The sequence below is a fragment of the Trachemys scripta genome, chromosome 20 (assembly GCF_013100865.1).
Source record: "Trachemys scripta elegans isolate TJP31775 chromosome 20, CAS_Tse_1.0, whole genome shotgun sequence".
NCBI classification, from domain to species: Eukaryota; Metazoa; Chordata; order Testudines; family Emydidae; genus Trachemys; species Trachemys scripta.
The window spans coordinates 19,298,617-19,316,530 of NC_048317.1; the positions used below are offsets into that span (position 1 = coordinate 19,298,617).

Consider the following 17,914-nt stretch of genomic DNA (forward strand, 5'->3'; position numbering starts at 1 on the left):
GCTTTCTGTCTGCAACCCCTGTGGGTCAAAGACGACTCCGGTGACTCGTTCCCAGGCGACCCCGACAACGGCGTGGAGGTCTGTCGCGGGCTACGGGAAGGCCCGGCAGATCGAGTAGAGAGGTCGACCACCGACCTGGCTGGTGAGTGCCCAACGACGGCTTCCCTTGGAACCGAGTCCCCAGCTCAGGTGGCCCACTTGGTACCGGCATGACGAGGATGTAGCACGCTGCCTGGGCTGCCTCCAGCATTGACGGAACCCTCATCGTCGGGGAGGCACACGCGGACGGGGTCGGACTACTTCGCTCCGCACAAGTCTGAGATCTGGGTCCCAAGGGGGATCGTGGGCTGGCCAACTCAGGTCCAGCCTGATCCCTGTCCTTGTCTCGGCGCCCCTGGATCTTGCCTTGCTTCTTGGCAGGGGAGCAGTGCCAACTGGTGGATGGGGCTTCGCTCTGCACCGAGGATGCGGTGCTCAGCACCAGATCAGGTCGGCATGCCAGGGCCAATGCCGACTCCATAAGCAGGGCCTGGAGTCGGATCTCACGGTCACGCTTAGTCCGGGGCGTGAAGGACTTACAGATTTTACAGCGCTCACTTATCTGAGCCTCGCCCAGACAGCGAAGACACTCGGAGTGTGGATCACTTCTGGGCACGGAATTGCGACAGGAGTTGCACGACTTGAAGCCTGGGGCTCGGGGCATGCCCCAGGCCAGACTACTAACTGCAGAAACTAGTAACAGTCTAGGATCGTATTACCAAGAATAGAAGCTACAGCAATGCTGGAGCACAAGTTCCGACTACCTTCACTGCAGCAAGAAGGAACTGAGGGTGGGGGGAGCGCGCAGCCCCCTTTATGGGGGGATATAGACATGCCTCTCCAGGGGTCACAGCGAGGCTCCCCAACTACGGGTACTGCTAAGGGAAAAACTTCCAGCACTGGTGCACGTGGCGAGCACGCACACCTACTGTGGAATACACATGAACAATCACTTGAAGAAGAATGAGCAGCTCAAATCAGGATTGACAGGTACCTGCCCCCAACCAAAGGGTACCAACAGTTTATTGAACTCCATATGTTACAAATCAGAATCTCAGTTCTTACCTTCTTCTGCTTCTACCGGCTGCTGTGATAGAATTTTAAGAAGAACTGGATTTTTCCACATGCCTTCCCTAGTAATGTCAACCAATATTTGGAGATTATTATTCCCAAATTCCAGTAAAGCATCATGTGAATCCTATAAAACAAAACAAAAACACAAACCCAAAGTCCATTAAGAGAATTTTAAGTAAGATTAAATATTGAATCTAACTTCAGAAAGACAAACAACCAACTATACCATTTTGGCATTATACCACCCGAAAATGTGTTTAACACCATTCAATTACATTATGGTCATTCTTGAATGCTTCATTTCTATTGTGCTGTGTTGGGACACTACAATGCTGCTTATTAGCAAGCTGGCCCTAAGTTCTGCAGCTAGGTCTTCAGGTTTCTGCAGCATTCTGCCAGCTTCAGTTAGAGGTTTTTATTGAATTAAATGAAAAAGACATGTCCCTATAGTATACCCTAGACTATTTATTTTTATATTAATATGTTTACACCGTTTCTTCATTTTCTGCATGCCTCAAATTTTCCTAGTTTCAATACAACTAAACAGAAGTTATCAGAGGAGAAGATGGAGGTTTTGGCAGAAGATTAGGGATAGTTGGGGCTTTTAGTACCAGATAATATGTGGAGTGTGGCTTGGGAATTGTAGGATAAGGACATTAACTTGACCATTTTATGAGAAACAATGCAGATGGCTCAAACGGTCATCTTTCAGAGTTAATGCTTCAGTGGGATGAGTAGGGCCAGTTCACAACCTCAGAGAGAATAGCTATTTACCTTGTAGTAATTGTGGTTCTTTGAGATGTTAAAGACACTGTAGATCCCACTATAGGAGTGTATGTGCCTTGTGCACAGAAGATTCATGCACTCAACTTTCTCACGCTCCCATACAAGAGCATAAAGGGCACGAGATCATAACCTTCCCTCAGTTCCCTCCCAATTCAAAGCTTGTGTTAGTTGAGGACTCCTAAAGCATGGACAGAGGTGGGATTATGGGATTCACAGATTACAACAACATGAAGCAGCACAGTTATTGTAGAATAAATAACCACCCTCTTTGTGTATGCATTGGTGTGGATCACCCCCATGATAGGTGACTGGCATGCAATACCACTTCTGGATGGTGGGATGAGGCATATCAGCTGCATCAGTCAAACATGGATCAGAACTCTCCGAAACTTGGCATCTGTTCTGGCAACTAAGTCCAATGCATAATGCTTGACAAAAAGTTAGTGGGTTGCTCCATGTCATTGCCTTGCAATGCAAATTGGAGATCTCTGAAGCAGGTGGAGGCTGTCCCTTGAGCTCTAGTAGAGTAAGTTTTGATGTTCGGTGGAAGAGGTACACAGCCAACTGGTAACAATGAGATGCATTGCATTAGCTAGTTAGATATTCTTTGTGATGTGATGGCCTGGCCTTTGGAATGGCCATGGCTGTAGCCAGAAATAACTGGGGGGGGGGGGAGGAAGGAATCTGAACTGTCGCTGTAGTAAAAAGACACACCAGATGTTCCCCCAGGATTAAAAACTTTTATCCAGATGAAGAGTGAATTTTGGGAAGAAGACAGGCAGGTTAACTATTGTTATACCAATAAAAACTAGCAGGATCTTATTAAAGGGGACAAGATAAAGATGCCACATTTATTATGATAATTTGATTTATGACCAATAATTAATATCTTAATCCTTATACAAACACACACATCATACCCAATACCTATACACACACACACATCCATCAGATGTTCTGCAGCTGCTGCATAGTTACCAGTCCTGCTTGAGTCTGTGGCTTGAGTTTGCAGCTTGGGTTCGAAGCTTGTGGCAGCTAACTGGCCAGGAAAGCCGAGCACAAGGACGAGCTGGGTCTCTGTTGGGCATGCACCGATGCCCTTCCATGTTGGCAGCAGAATGTTACCCTCCTCCAAAGTTTTCCATCTCACCCATCCTTTTTGTAGGCTTTAGTTTGAATCCAGAGTCTATAGGTCTTGCTGTGTCACTCTGCCTCTGGGTTTGGTGATTGATTACCCGTCAATTGCAGACATGACTTTCAGCCTGGGACCGGGCTTTAATCTTCCTTCTATTGTACCTTTTCTTTTTAGGGTGGATTCTTATTACTTTGTTAGGGCTCTTGTCTGCATCTTCAGCCGTTGGTGTTTGAACTCTATTTAATCAGGACAGGCTGGGGCTGTATGTATCATCCATACATACCTCATTCACACATCTAAAACTAAACTAATAAGATTACAGCAGGGTTTGCAAAAATGAAGGTTGCAGTAAGCCCTTACAAAATGGAGTAAGCGTTTTAAAAATGGGGTTTGAATAACAATATGGCAAGTCTTAGTGATTTAAGCAGGAATTGGATTGATAACGAAATTTACAAAGGCAGCTGACTGAACAGCTATGGCTCTTAACAAGCATCTTAATTGTTAATTAGCCAGTTATTGGGGTAACCGGTTTTATGAATGAATATTGTTTTATTCATAAAACTTTACGTATGAAGTTACAGTAATAAAGTGAACAATTAAAAACAATTTCATTCATCAGTTCTACACTATTCACACAAAATTCTGAGACCACCTGAGGGACCATCTTAGGGGAAGGTTTCAGCACCACATTGTCCCTATGAAACATCATGTAGGGAGGGTCAGCCATAAGTGTTTGGCACTCATTCTCTCTCCTGGCCAAAGTGATACCATCTAGAAACACCAGGAAGGTACTGGAAGACAGTTCTGGAGTACTTCAGAGGCAGCAAATACTCAAGGATCTTCCGAACCCAAGCCTGCACAGGGTCCACATTACGATGAGCCACCCATACTGAGAGTCTCTTCCATTTAGACAAATAAGTTCTTCTGGTGGATATAGTCATCCTCTGTATCAGGATCTACTCGACTTGCCTATAGCAATCCCCATCCATGGTACTTAACCAGCCAACACCGTGGATGTTACAGGGACTTCAAATGTGCATGGAGTATCTGATTGTGGTGATGTGAAATCAGATCTAGGCCGCCTGGGAGTTGACTGGATATATGTGGCAAGTCTATCAACCAAAACTGCTTTACCCAGTAGCATACTGTGACAGATGCGAGACCCTGGAACTGTGGAAACGTCAAAAGACTATTATAGTGAGATGTGCCAAACGCTAAGAGCCCAAGGATTAGTCAAACTTGTGTGTCTATAATGCTATATGTATCTTTGTGAGGTTGGGTCTGTGTTCTGTCTCCTCTAGGGAGAGGGTTACCAAACTTTCGCCAGGAACTAAAATCAATGGAGGTAATTACTGCAAATTCAAGATCAGGTAAACAACTCCAGAGAAGTTTGAGTCAGTTACATATACTGGTTCAGACCATGTTCAAGAGGCCAAGGAGACAAAGAAGGGCGTCTGGTACAACGGGTTGGCATGAACTGACTTATGAACCTCATTTTGATGTAAAAATTGATGTGATTGTAGCTAACAGGGTAAAACCCTGCCCAGAAGAGTTTGAAGAACTAGATCTTGCCAAGGTCTCTATGTGGAAAATAAGAGACACCACTAAGCTTAGCAGGCATATCAAAACAATATAATTGTATGATGTTTTACCTGTAATGCTTTTGTCATAAAATAAATGTATACTATGCTTTGTGAAAGCTGTCTGGTCACAGGTAGATACTGTCATTGTCCCTTCAGCAACCTGAGGGATACACAGCAAATTTCAGGGGGACTGCAATCCTAAATCCCCAGTCTGGAAGAAGAGGAATTTGGATCCCTGCCCACAGAAAGGCGACAGCTGGAGGCCTGATATCTAAAGGGGCACTTTTAGGTCTCGGGGGGCAGAGATGCCATTAACCTCACAACTATGATAGGAGTATGAGAATGACTGTGGCCCTGACATTTGATTTTGGAAGTCACCCTAGGGATCAGGCAAATGTGTGGAAGGGCATGAAGGAGGCCTGAGCAAAACGACGCCAGGCTCATGCCCCCGCTGGAACAAAAATTTTGGCATTTGGTGGAGAGCCTGTCTTCATACGAAGCCATTCCCCCACACCCAATGATGGACTATTGGCTCTGTGATGGATCTCTGCAGAGAGGACTCATGATAGGGCCTGATGAAATACATCCTAGAATACTCAAGGAGCTGACTGAGGAGATTTCGGAGCCATCAGCAATTATTTGAAAACTCATGGAAGATGGGAAAGATTCCAGAAGACTGGAAGAGAGCAAATATAGTGCCAATCTATAAAAAAGGGAATAAGGACAACCTGGAGAATTATAGACCAGTCATCTTAACTTCAGTATACGGAAAGATAATGGAGCAAATTAAACAATCAATTTGCAAAGGGGTCCAGGAGAGCTGGCTGTATTTTAAAGAATCCTTATTGTGGTTGCAGGAACAAACCATCCCGATATGTGGAAAGAATACTAAATATGGCAGGCGACCAGCTTGGCTAAACAGTGAAATCCTTGCAGATCTTAAACACAAAAAAGAAGCTTACAAGAAGTGGAAGATTGGACAAATGACCAGGGAGGAGTATAAAAATATTGCTCAGGCATGCAGGAGTGAAATCAGGAAGGCCAAATCACACTTGGAGGTGCAGCTAGCAAGAGATGTTAAGAGTAACAAGAAGGGTTTCTTCAGGTATGTTAGCAACAAGAAGAAAGTCAAGGGAAGTGTGGGCCCCTTACTGAATGAGGGAGGCAACCTAGTGACCGAGGATGTGGAAAAAGCTAATGTACTCAATGATTTTTTTGCCTCTGTCTTCACGAACAAGGTCAGCTCCCAGACTGCTGCACTGGACAGCACAATATGGGGAGAATGTGACCAGCCCTCTGTGGAGAAAGAAGTGGTTCGGGACTATTTAGAAAAATTGGACATGCACCAGTCCATGGGGCCGGATGCACTGCATCCGAGGGTGCTAAAGGAGTTGGCGGATGAGATTGCAGAGCCATTAGCCATTATTTTTGAAAACTCATGGCGATTGGGGGAGGTCCCGGATGACTGGAAAAAGGCTAATGTAGTCCCCATCTTTAAAAAAGGGAAGGAGGAGGATCTGGGGAACTACAGGCCAGTCAGCCTCACCTCAGTCCCTGGAAAAATCATGGAGCAGGTCTTCAAGGAATCAATTCTGAAGCACTTAGAGGAGAGGAAAGTGATCAGGAACAGTCAGCATGGATTCACCAAGGGGAAGTCATGCCTGACTAACCTAATTGCCTTCTATGATGAGAAAACTGGCTCTGTGGATGAGGGGAAAGAAGTGGATGTGTTATTCCTTGACTTTAGCAAAGCTTTTGATACGGTCTCCCACAGTATTCTTGCCGCCAAGTTAAAGAAGTATGGGCTGGATGAGTGGACTGTAAGGTGGATAGAAAGCTGGCTAGACCGTCGGGCTCAACGGGTAGTGATCAATGGCTCCATGTCTAGTTGGCAGCCGGTTTCAAGTGGAGTGCCCCAAGGGTCGGTCCTGGGGCCGGTTTTGTTTAATATCTTTATTAATGATCTGGAGGATGGTGTGGACTGCACTCAGCAAGTTTGCAGATGACACTAAACTAGGAGGAGTGGTAGATACACTGGAGGGTAGGGATCGGATACAGAGGGTACATCTACACTACAGGGGGGGAGTCGATTTAAGATACGCAAATTCAGCTACGTGAATAGCGTAGCTGAATTCGACATATCGCAGCCTACTTACCCCGCTGTGAGGACGGCGGCAAAATCGACTTCTGCGGCTTTCTGTCGACGGCGCTTACTCCCACCTCCGCTGGTGGAGTAAGAGCGCCAATTCGGGGATTGATTGTCGCGTCCCAATGGGACGCGATAAATCGATCCCCGAGAGGTCGATTTCTACCCGCCGATTCAGGCGGGTAGTGTAGACCTAGCCAGAGGGACCTAGACAAATTAGAGGATTGGGCCAAAAAACAGAAACACCTGATGAGGTTCAACAAGGACAACTGCAGAGTCCTGCATTTAGGATGGAAGAATCCCATGCACTGCTACAGACTAGGGACCGAATGGCTAGGTAGCAGTTCTGCAGAAAAGGACCTAGGGGTCACAGTGGACGAGAAGCTGGATATGAGTCAACAGTGTGCTCTTGTTGCCAAGAAGGCTAATGGCATTTTGGGCTGTATAAGTAGGGGCATTGCCAGCAGATCGAGGAACATGATCGTTCCCCTCTATTCAACATTAGTGAGGCCTCACCTGGAATACTGTATCCAGTTTTGGGCCCCACACTACAAGAAGGATGTGGAAAAATTGGAAAGAGTCCAGCGGAGGGCAACAAAAATGATCAGGGGGGCTAGAGCACATGACTTCTGAGGAGAGGCTGAGGGAATTGGGATTGTTTAGTCTCCAGAGGAGAAGAATGAGAGGGGATTTGATAACAGCCTTCAACTACCTGAAGGGGGGTTCCAAAGAGGATGGAGCTCGGCTGTTCTCAGTGGTGGCAGATGACAGAACAAGGAGCAATGGTCTCAAGTTGCAGTGGGGGAGGTCCAGATTGGATATTAGGAAACACTATTTCACTAGGAGGGTGGTGAAGCACTGGAATGCGTTACCTAGGGAGGTGGTGGAGTCTCCTTCCTTGGAGGTTTTTAAGGTCCGACTTGACAAAGCCCTGGCTGGGATGATTTAGTTGGGAATTGGTCCTGCTTTGAGCAGGGGGTTGGACTAGATGACCTCCTGAGGTCCCTTCCAACCCTGATATTCTATGAAACACCTAGAACAGGGGTAGGCAACCTTTCAGAAGTGGTGTACCGAGTCTTCATTTATTCACTTTAATTTAAGGTTTTGCGTGCCGGTAATACATGTTAACGTTTTTTAGAAGGTGTCTCTAAGTCTATACATACAACAATGGTTTAGTTGTTAAAGTAAACAAGGTTTTCAAAATGTTTAAGAAGCTTCATTTAAAATTAAATTAAAATGCTGATCTTACGCCGCCAGCCTGCTCAGCCGCTTCCAGCCTGGGGTTCTGTTCACCTAGACTTGCAGCGGGCTGAGCGGGCTGTCAAGGGGCCGGTAGCCGGGACCCCAGACCTGGGCGATGGTTCAGGGCAGAGGGCTTGGTGTGTGAGGGGGTGCAGGGCAGAAGGCTGGATGTGTGGGGAGTTCAGGGGTAAGGGCAGAAATCTGGGTCTTGGGGGAGACTTGAGGTAAGGTCTGATTCTGTTCAATATCTTCATCGATTTAGATAATAGTATAGAGCAGTGGTGCACCAACATTTCCACTTGCACAGCCCTTACCATTCATGGAATTTGTCCCAGCCCACATTACAAGTAATGTGAAGTAGCCCCCTTCTTGTTGCTGCTGGCAGCAGCGCTGCCTTCAGAGCTGGGTGGCTGGAGAGCAGCAGCTGCTGGCCGGGGTGTTCACATTGTTTGTGGCATGGAAGGACTTTTTTTTTTTTTAATCCTGCGCCGGTCCCACCCCAAAATATCCACTCTATTTTTATACTGCTCCCACTATTATGGCAGAGGGTCCTGCAGGACCAATGGAATCCTAGTTTCTTCCCACCCCCCTAGAGAACCTCTTGTGTGCCCCCCACGAGGGCACCCCCAGTTGTGCACCACTGGCATTGAGGGTACACTTACAAAGTTTGCAGATGATATCAAGTTGAGAGGGGTTGCAAGTGCTTTGGAGGATAGGATTAAAATTCAAAATGATCTTGACAAACTGGAGAAATCGTCTGAAGTAAATAGGATGAAATTCAATAAGGACAAATGCAAAGTACTCAAAAAAAAATCCGATCTTGTGCTTATGAAATGCATGTGCCCCTACAGCACAATCCATGCTGCCACATACTCGAAAGCTATCTGCAGACTCAGGCACACAGCACTACATCAGTTCACATTTTTTAAGCTTTGTCTTGCAATCTATCAACCTATTAACCTTAAACATGGAGGAGCTACATCCTCAACCTAAAGTACAACTTTTCTACTCTGCAGTTTACAAGAAATATTGGGAAACCTTTTTCTCAGACCATGAAATCCTTCAATCTATTTTTCAGCAAGCAGGTAAGTTATGTCTCTCTAGTGTTTGGAGTACACAAGTTACTGCCCATTAATCTGAAATTTAGTTAGTTTTCCTTTGCTAGAATTTTGCATTTCTTCTAGATTGCACAATAAACCACTTTGTTGTTCTCAGCACTAGTGATCAGTGTTATTATGCACATTTTAATATCGCCGGGGAACATTTAGCATCTTCTCACTAACCCCCACTACTCAACATTTGTAAATAAAGCATTTATTTTCAGTAGATTTTGTGTAAAACGCTGTTTTACAAAGTGGCCTTCGAATACTTGAAGCAAAATAAATTTTGTTATCTACCTGGCAAATCCTAGTTGTCACATAGCCCAATCCCACTCACTCCATCCAAACCAATGTTGCTGAAATCACTCCCATCTTGGAATTCCTCCACTGACTTCCCCAGTTCTGACTTAACTCCCACAAATACAAGCCTGTGTACAACTATGCCCTAGCCTACATCTTGGACTTTGTCTCTTACTGCATCTCCACACCCGTAGCCAATGGTGCCAGCCTTGTAGTTTACTTCACTCACTTCTGTCTATGCCTTTTTCCATGATGCCCACATGCATAAGGCTGCATTTGCAATTCCTGCCCTCCATGACACCACCCTCTCATTCAAGTCCCACCTATAAACTCACTTATTCTGTTATACATACACAAATTAAGGCCAGAAAGGGCCACTGTGATCTTCTCATCTGACCTCCTGTATTACACAGGCCACAGGACTTCCCTGAATTAATTCCTGTTTAAAATAGAGCTTATCTTTTAGAAATCCATCCAACCTGGATTTAACAGTTTCTTAGTGTTCGAGAATCCACCACAACCTTTAATAATTTTTTGCAATAGTTAATTATCCTAACTTAAAAATTTGTGGTTTATTTGCAGTCTGAATTTGGCTTACTTCAAATTGGAGCTTGTTACAACTTAATGAAATACACTTACCTGTATAGACTGATGGAATCCTAACCACGTGTCACATGGCAATTCACTTTCAGGCACAGAAAGCAGTAGTTCAAAACAACTCCTGTAACAAAAAAGAGCTGTATAAGTAAGATAGCTAAAACACTGCTGTAGCAGCATTAGGAAGTGGCAGGTCTTGTTTTATTCCTAGACATGAAACTATATTAAGATGCAGCCATGATTGAAATAGTGTTTTAGTAACTTAAGAGTTAAAAAAAAAAAAAAAAAAAAAAAGTTACAGGGATGTAGTAATTATCACAAAACCAGGTATTATAAACCCAGGAAATTCAGAGTTAAGATTAAATTTCTAAGAAATCCAAACTATGTTAAAAGTAAGAAATGCACAGTTAAGACATCCAAACCATAACTCTGACCTATAGTGACCTCATGAAATAACCATACCATGACTGAGGGATTTTAGTGTTTGTGATCACAGACTTCATTAAACTGATTTTTAAGAGTCACATCAGATTTAATATCCCTCCCTCCTTGTGACATCACTAAGGAGCAAAATTAAGGTCAAGTTACTATTGTACAGCATGAGCCTTAATATCACTTAAAGTGCTTTGTGTGAAAGTTTGCCACACAGTACAATGAAATTTAAAACCAAGTGTCTCTGGAAGAAGCATGTTCAACTGGGGGTGGGGGATGGAATGATCAGGGAGGCTGATGGGCAGGAATGGGGAGACAGGCTAATAGTCTAGAAGCGTCCTCTAGCCACCAGTGATGTCCCACAGCTCTGAGCTGTGGGGGATAGAGAAGCTGGGGGGTTTGAAAGAGGTGTAGTCAAAGGAGAGAGCCTGAGACATGAGGCCTGGTGGAAGAGGCCTGAACTAAAGTGGTAGTCAGGCCCTGCTAATATAAAGCTAAGTTAGCAAAAGTCGGGCTGTGAGCAGAAGTCAGGGCCTGCCTGCGCACAAGTTCACAGAAGCTGCTAAGAACAGGGCTGGTATTGCAAAAAACACATTCTTAAGAAGAATTCTTAATATGCTAGGCACAGGACACTCATGTAAGCACATTCTGTAAGGACGGTATCAGAACACCCAGATACCCATATGGTACACACTCCTCAAAAAATAACACTCACCTCTCTTAAATAAGATCAGGATGACAGAGTGATGGATAGAGATGTTCTGATCGAATCAACGTGTACATGATAAAAGGTGGTAACTAACCACATCAGAGGGGCAATACGTAATTTGTCTGTACTGGTATATAAAGAGGGGTCTCAGAAGAAGCGTCTTTCACCAGCCAAAGCGGAAAAGGAAAGTCCCACCGTTCACCAAGCTGGTCCATTGTTATAGGCAAACATGTTGTAGTAGTCCTGTCGAGTATACGGGATACTAGGACCATGCTTCGTCAACAACAAACGTGATTGGGTGCCTTCTACTGAAACAGTTCTGTGGTTTTATTGGGCAGTTTGATCAAGGTCTGCTGTGTCGGCTATCTGCGCATAGTTGTGACAGTATACTGAAACACACACACACACCCCCAACAACCAACTACAAGAGGTTGTACCAGAGGTGATAATGGAGTTCCTGGTCATGGGCTCACCAGCCCAGCAATCAACAAGTAGATGGCTAATTAGGTAAGGTTTCAGAGTAGCAGCCGTGTTAGTCTGTATCTGCAAAAAGAACAGGAGTACTTGTGGCACCTTAGAGACTGACAAATTTGTCAGTCTCTAAGGTGCCACAAGTACTCCTGTTCTAATTAGGAAAGCTGTCTGTTGCGCCACTCTTCATGCAGCCTAATAGAGAAGCCTTCTCCCCCTTCCACTCGGTGTCCTCCGACATGTATGTGTGTGTATTGGGCTCTGTAATTCTCTGAGGAGCTGCTCTCAGCAAGTAAGTGGATTATTGACTTGACAAGGCCCATGATGCTCACACAAATACTGCCTGGGCAAAGGAGAGTCACTTCCTCCTCCCGACTTGTGGGTAGCATTTAGTCACCTGCATAGAAAACAAGGAAGGCCCCGACACAGTCTGTGTAGGGCAAGATGCGGGCAAGCAGGGTTAGACAGGAGTGTGGCAGAGGGAGGTAAGTGGGACCATCCAGAAATGGTTCCTGTCTGGGAAAAAGGTTCTTTTGTCTACAGCAGTACTGCAGCAACTGAGTTCCACATGGCAGGTTTCCCTTGTGGACAAGCTCAGTCTTTAGCACAGGGGCAGTTTGCTGCACACGGCCCTGTCTTTGCAGTGGCAAAAGCACAGCCAGGCTGCAGGTAATACCAAAGCACACAACCCTGCTCTACAACAAAACAAGATTTCTCCTTGTGTCCAGGCTCCTGTTAATCACAAAGCAAGGCAGCCCACCCAGCATGGCTCAGCAGTTCCTGTATTACAGGACTGCTGCAGGTGGAGATGCCACCCCTCTCTAATCTACAGCCACCTGAGGCAAATCCTGCCCCACCACCTCTCCAGGAGAGTCTTCCAATACTTCCCCTAGCATTAGAAAGTACAAGTTCCTTCCACAGGCCGTGCCTGTTTGATGAGCCTCCTGCAGCATTTCAAACCAGCAGTTCACTGACAGAAATTCACAAGTGGACTGCCAGCTGGGGAAGCTGATTGCTTTTGGGGTAAATGCCCCCTCATCCTCCTGCATTCAAAGGTAGGAAGAATAGAGTGATGCTGTCTCAAGAATAGCTCTATATCACAGAAAGTTTGCCTGAACTTAGGGAACAACAGGCAGTTCACTAACTGGAGTTGCTGCAAGAGAAGACTCCAGAAAGAACGGAGTCAGAGTGTGCACAGAGGGTCAGGGGAAAGAGATGTGTTGACACTTAATACAGTCCAAGAAAGATTTTTAAGGCTTTCCTAGGAACAAGACTCCCATGATGCTTTGTAGTTAAGATGAAGCTAACTTTAGAGAACAGAAAGAAGAACAGGAGTACTTGTGGCACCTTAGAGACTAACAAATTTATTAGAGCATAAGCTTTCGTGTACTATATCCCACTTCTTCGGATGCATATTAGAGAACAGAATTTTACTGAGCAGTAACCCTTAGCATAATTTTCAAAAAATGTTGGAGATGTTTTAGCAATGTACTAAAAGCAAAATATAAAATGAACTGCAATGGCACAGGAACCTTCAAAATAGCCTAAAGTAAGAAGTGTGTACCAAAAAGAGAAAATAGATGAGGACCAGAATTATACCTAATGAAGGTGACAAAGGTATAACTGCCCCAAACTCATAGGGGAAGTAAGACCATCTGCAGTCTAGCCACAAACTGTCAGTGAACTATAGGAGAGGTATTCCTCAGCTGTTGCTAACTGTATACCTCTGGTATGTGGTGTCTTTACTGTTAATCAATAAATCCAATCAAAGCTGATTTATCCAAGGTTTGTTATTACTGAACTAATATAATATAATCAAAGTTAAATATGTTATCAATTATTAGTTATCAATAATTTGGCTACTGATCATTGACAAATTGATAATTATTGGCAATTGATAGAGGGTCAGAGTTGTGCCAAAAGATCAGGAGAATAGACAGAGTGGGCAGCTGCGGGTAATCCATTAACCATGCCTGAGTATTTGTGGGGGGTGGGGAAGAGGGAATGTTTGGCAGGAAAACGCTGAAGCGGTCTCCCAAGTCCTTAATCTTATAAAAACAATTTGAGACTAGAAAATTTAGAACAAAACAAAAACAAACAATAAAACCTGAACTATGAACATGAATAAAAACCATTTTTCTAAAAGTTTTGAAAAATGTATCACAGGGACGAGAGCATAGCAGCAGCTCTGACTTGGACCATGCAGCAGTGAGAAGGAATTGGAGACACGTGGCCCACTCCACTCTTCATCACCTTGGGCGAAACTATGAGGCAATGCAGGAATACATGTGCCAACCGCCAAACAGTACTACTTTCCAAAGCTCTGGCTCCAGGCCAGGGGTGGGCAAACTACGGCCCGTCAGCCATTTTAATCTGGACCTCGAACTCCTGCTGGGGAACGAGGTCTGGAGCTTGCCTCGCTCTGGCACTCCAGCCGCGGAGCAGGGTCAGGGACTTCTCCACGTGGCTCCCGGAAGTAGTGCTATGTCCCCCCCTCTGGCTCCTACGCATAGGGGCACCCAAAGGGCTCCATTCCGCATGCTGCCGCCTCCACCCCAAGCACCACCACCCCAGCTCCCATTGGCCAGGAAACGCAGCCAATGGGAGCTGCAGAGACGGCGCTTGTAGACTGGGGAGCGCGCAACAGAGCTGCCTGGCCACGCCTCTGTGTAGAAGCCGGAGGGGGGACATGCAGCTGCTTCCGTGAGCCACTTGAGGTAAGCATGCCTGGAGCCTGCACCCCGATCCACCCTCCTGCACCCCAACCCCCTGCCCCAGCCCTGATCCCCCTCCTGCACTCCAAACCCCTCGGTCCCAGCCCAGAGCGCCTCACCTCTCCCATAATCCAACCCCAATTTCGTGAGCATTCACAGCCCACCATACAATTTCTATACCCAGATGTGGCCTTCGGCCCAAAAAGTTTGCCCACCCCGGCTCCAGGCACATGTGCATAACCCTCAGTGGAATTCAATAGGGACCATCATTCTAAGAAGAATGGAGGTTATTCACCTGGTAAATGGAGTAGGAGATAGACTCTGCATATTCACATTCTTGGGGTGTGTTGACAGGTGCAGTTTGGACAGCGTAACCCAGCAACAGTGTCCATTAGATAGCCCCTCCTACCTCTCCCCTTATCATTCAAGCAGGTTCTGAGGGTGAGGTGTTGTTTGCAGCCTCAGTTTCTTCCATCACTACTGCAGAGTTAAGAACTAATTAGAAAACAATAAAAGAAGTGAAGATAGGCAGGAAGGGTGAATATGCAGAGTCCATCTCGAAGAACTCTGATTACAGGTAAGTAACCTCCATTTCTTCTTTGAGTGCCCTGTGCATATTTCAACTCTTGGGATAGTTTGGTAAACAATGTCATGGAATACTTCTCTCAAACAGCATCAGAGCTAGATGATGAATCTAAACCATAATGCTTCCTACAAGCATGGGTATATCTCCAAGTAGCAGCCTTGCAAGTCCAACAATTGGGACACAGACATGCTAAAGAGGTAGCATTGCTCTAGGGGAATGCATTTTAATACTACAGAGGAGAAAATGGAAGAATTTTTATAAAACTTGCCTTTATGCATTGCATGACCCACCCAGACAGCAATTGGGCCAAATAGCCCACTCCTTTCATAAGAAATGAAAAGTTTATGAGAGGCTGTAAAGTCTTTTGTCCTACTCAAATAGCAGGACAATGTTATTTTTTAAGCATCCAGCCTATGTAATCTAGATCAGTGGCTCTCAACGTTTCCAGCCTACTGTACCCTTTCAGGAGTCTGATTTGTCTTGTGTCCCCCAAGTTTCACCTCACTTAAAAACTACATGCTTACAAAATCAGACATAAAAATACGGAAGTGTCACAGCACACTAGTACTGAAAAATTGCTTACTTTCCTCAATTTTACCATATAATTATAAAATCAATTGAAATATAAATACTGTACTTATATTTCAGAGAATAGTATATACATCAGTATAAACAAGTTATTGTCTGTATGAAATTTTAGTTTGCACTGACTTTGCTCGTGCTTTTTATGTAGCATATTGTAAAACTAGGCAAATATCTAAATACACTGATGTACCCCAGGGAAGACCTCTGCGTACTCCCAGGGGTACCTGTACCCCTGGTTAAGAACCATTGATCTATATTCTCCCTTTATGAGTATGTAGTCTGGGAAAGAAAACCAGTAAGCTCACCAATTAATACAAACACAGATACTGCTTTTGGAAGAAATTTAGGATGTGGTGTAAGCATAACTTTATCCTTTTGAAGTACAGTAAATAATGGGTCTGCCAGAAGCCTTTAACACTCTAATTCGTCTTGCTGATATGACTATTATGAAATCTGTTTTAATAGATAATTAAACAAACAACTTGACAGTTTCAAACTGTGCATTCATGAACTGGGTCAACACCAAATTTAATTCCCAATGAGGGAACTGGGTCTCTTATTGGTGGGCACAAAAAATCAATCAATCTTCCATAAAACTTGTCAGAATTGTGTAAAACCACATTTATCTATGTGTTTACGAAACACTAATGCTACTAAATGAACTCTAGGTGAAGACATGGATAAACCCAGTTTTAAAATATAGCAAATACTCCAGAATACACTGAATAGGTGCCTGTAGAGGATTCATACTCTTTATCAGATTACACGTTTTATATTTAAAGCCACAGTATTTCCTAGTTGAGTACTTTGTAGAATTGTTTAACATACCTTGCACCTCTACAGTACAATGTCTTAAGTCTTATAGCTCATGCAGCTAGGTGTAATTATAGAGCAAGGGTAGTCAACAGGGAGACTATGGGCCAAATCCGGACTGCCAGACTCTTTTGAACGGACCACAAAAATCTTTTTATTTACTTATTTTTGTATTTCATCTGGAATCTGGACCTTGACTATACCTTGACCAAGAACGTTGGACTGACAAAAAAAATAACTGATTACCCCTGCTACAGAAGATCTGGATGGTGCATATTCACCTTCAGTTGAGGCAATAACTAACATCACAAGTCAGAATTTGTAATTTCCCTTGGAGGAGTAAAGCAGATCTCTATACCATTGTTGCCTGAGCCATACTGGAGCAACTAAGGGCATTTTAGCTGGGTCCAATCCTCCCTACTATCTTTTGAATTATCAGAAACAGGGGGAAGCATCCATCAGTCTGACTCCCCCAATTTAAAAGGAGCTCTTCTGAAACTGACAGATTCTCTTTGGTTACTCTTGAGCAAAAACAAGGACACTTGATATTGTGCCTTGTTGCAAAGAGATCTATCTCCAGGGTAGCCCAAAGACTAAGGAGGTCTTGAATTACCAAGTCCTTCAGTGACCACTCATGCTGCTGAGTCAATCTCTGCTGAGTAAACTCGTGAGCTCATTGCATTGCCCTGCTTTGTGCAGGGCAATCAGATAAATGCTGTGAGAAATACACCAGTCCTAAAGCTTTAATGGTCTCCTTGCAAAGTTGATACAAGCAAGCTCCCCACCGCCATTTGGTCAAGTAATGATTCGCTCTTGCATTGCCAGTGGCAACTCTCACCATTTTGTTCTGAATGCAAATCCTCAGAACTTGACAAAAAGCTCTCAGCTCTGACATATCTAAGTTTAAACAATTCCTCAATGACTAATCTCTGACAGATTGGCAGACTGCACTCCCCATCTGCTTTTGGACATCTGAAATAACTGAAGTTTTCTTGAATGCTTGGTTTGACATTCTGAGATTCTCCCCTCCCCAATGCTGAAGAAGCCTTATTTTGAGTCTGGCATACAGTGTAATAAATTGAAGCCATTAGTCCAGTAGACAGAGCCTGTGATGGGGTGTACTTGCCCCACACTGGGGCAGAAGGGGTTAAGACAGCACTCTTCGCAGCGAAAGCCACGCCCCGCTTACCCTGCCGGGCATGCTCCAATTGCTGCTGCAATATAAAAGGGAGCAGCTTAGCTCAGTCAGGGCAGACTGCTGAGGAAGGAGGACGCACCTCGCTGGCTCCAGCAAAGGAGCAGCTGGGATCCAGATTACAGAAGCAGGAGATACCAAGGCCAAGGCAGGCACCCAGGTAGATTGCAGTCATCACCCAAGGAGCCCAGAGACTCCAAGGCCACCCCAACTTCAACTGCAGGAGTCACAGTAGGAAATAGCCCAGGGAAGGACTAGTCAGCATCCCTGCAGCAGTTGGCATATTGTGGGAGGATTCCCTGCTTAGTGGCAAACCCATTGGACACTACCAGGGCCCTGGGCTGGGACTCAGGGGAACAGGGAAGGCCTGGGTCCCCCCATCCCATTCACCCCCATTGCGGGGGCAG

The 17,914-nt window shown here is 44.9% G+C and overlaps 1 protein-coding gene across 4 annotated transcripts in view; it reads right to left on the reverse strand.

The window, feature by feature from the left end:
• The window catches only part of RLF (RLF zinc finger), a 109,125-nt gene that overhangs the window by 65,540 nt on the left and 25,671 nt on the right, over positions 1–17,914 (reverse strand). For all 4 annotated transcript variants that reach the window (XM_034753861.1, XM_034753862.1, XM_034753864.1 and 1 more), the window contains 2 exons: positions 10,045–10,126; positions 1,105–1,237 (listed from right to left, as the gene is read on the reverse strand). In XM_034753861.1, coding sequence (XP_034609752.1) covers positions 1,105–1,237; positions 10,045–10,126 — 215 coding nt within the window. The remainder of the gene's footprint in view (positions 1–1,104; positions 1,238–10,044; positions 10,127–17,914) is intronic.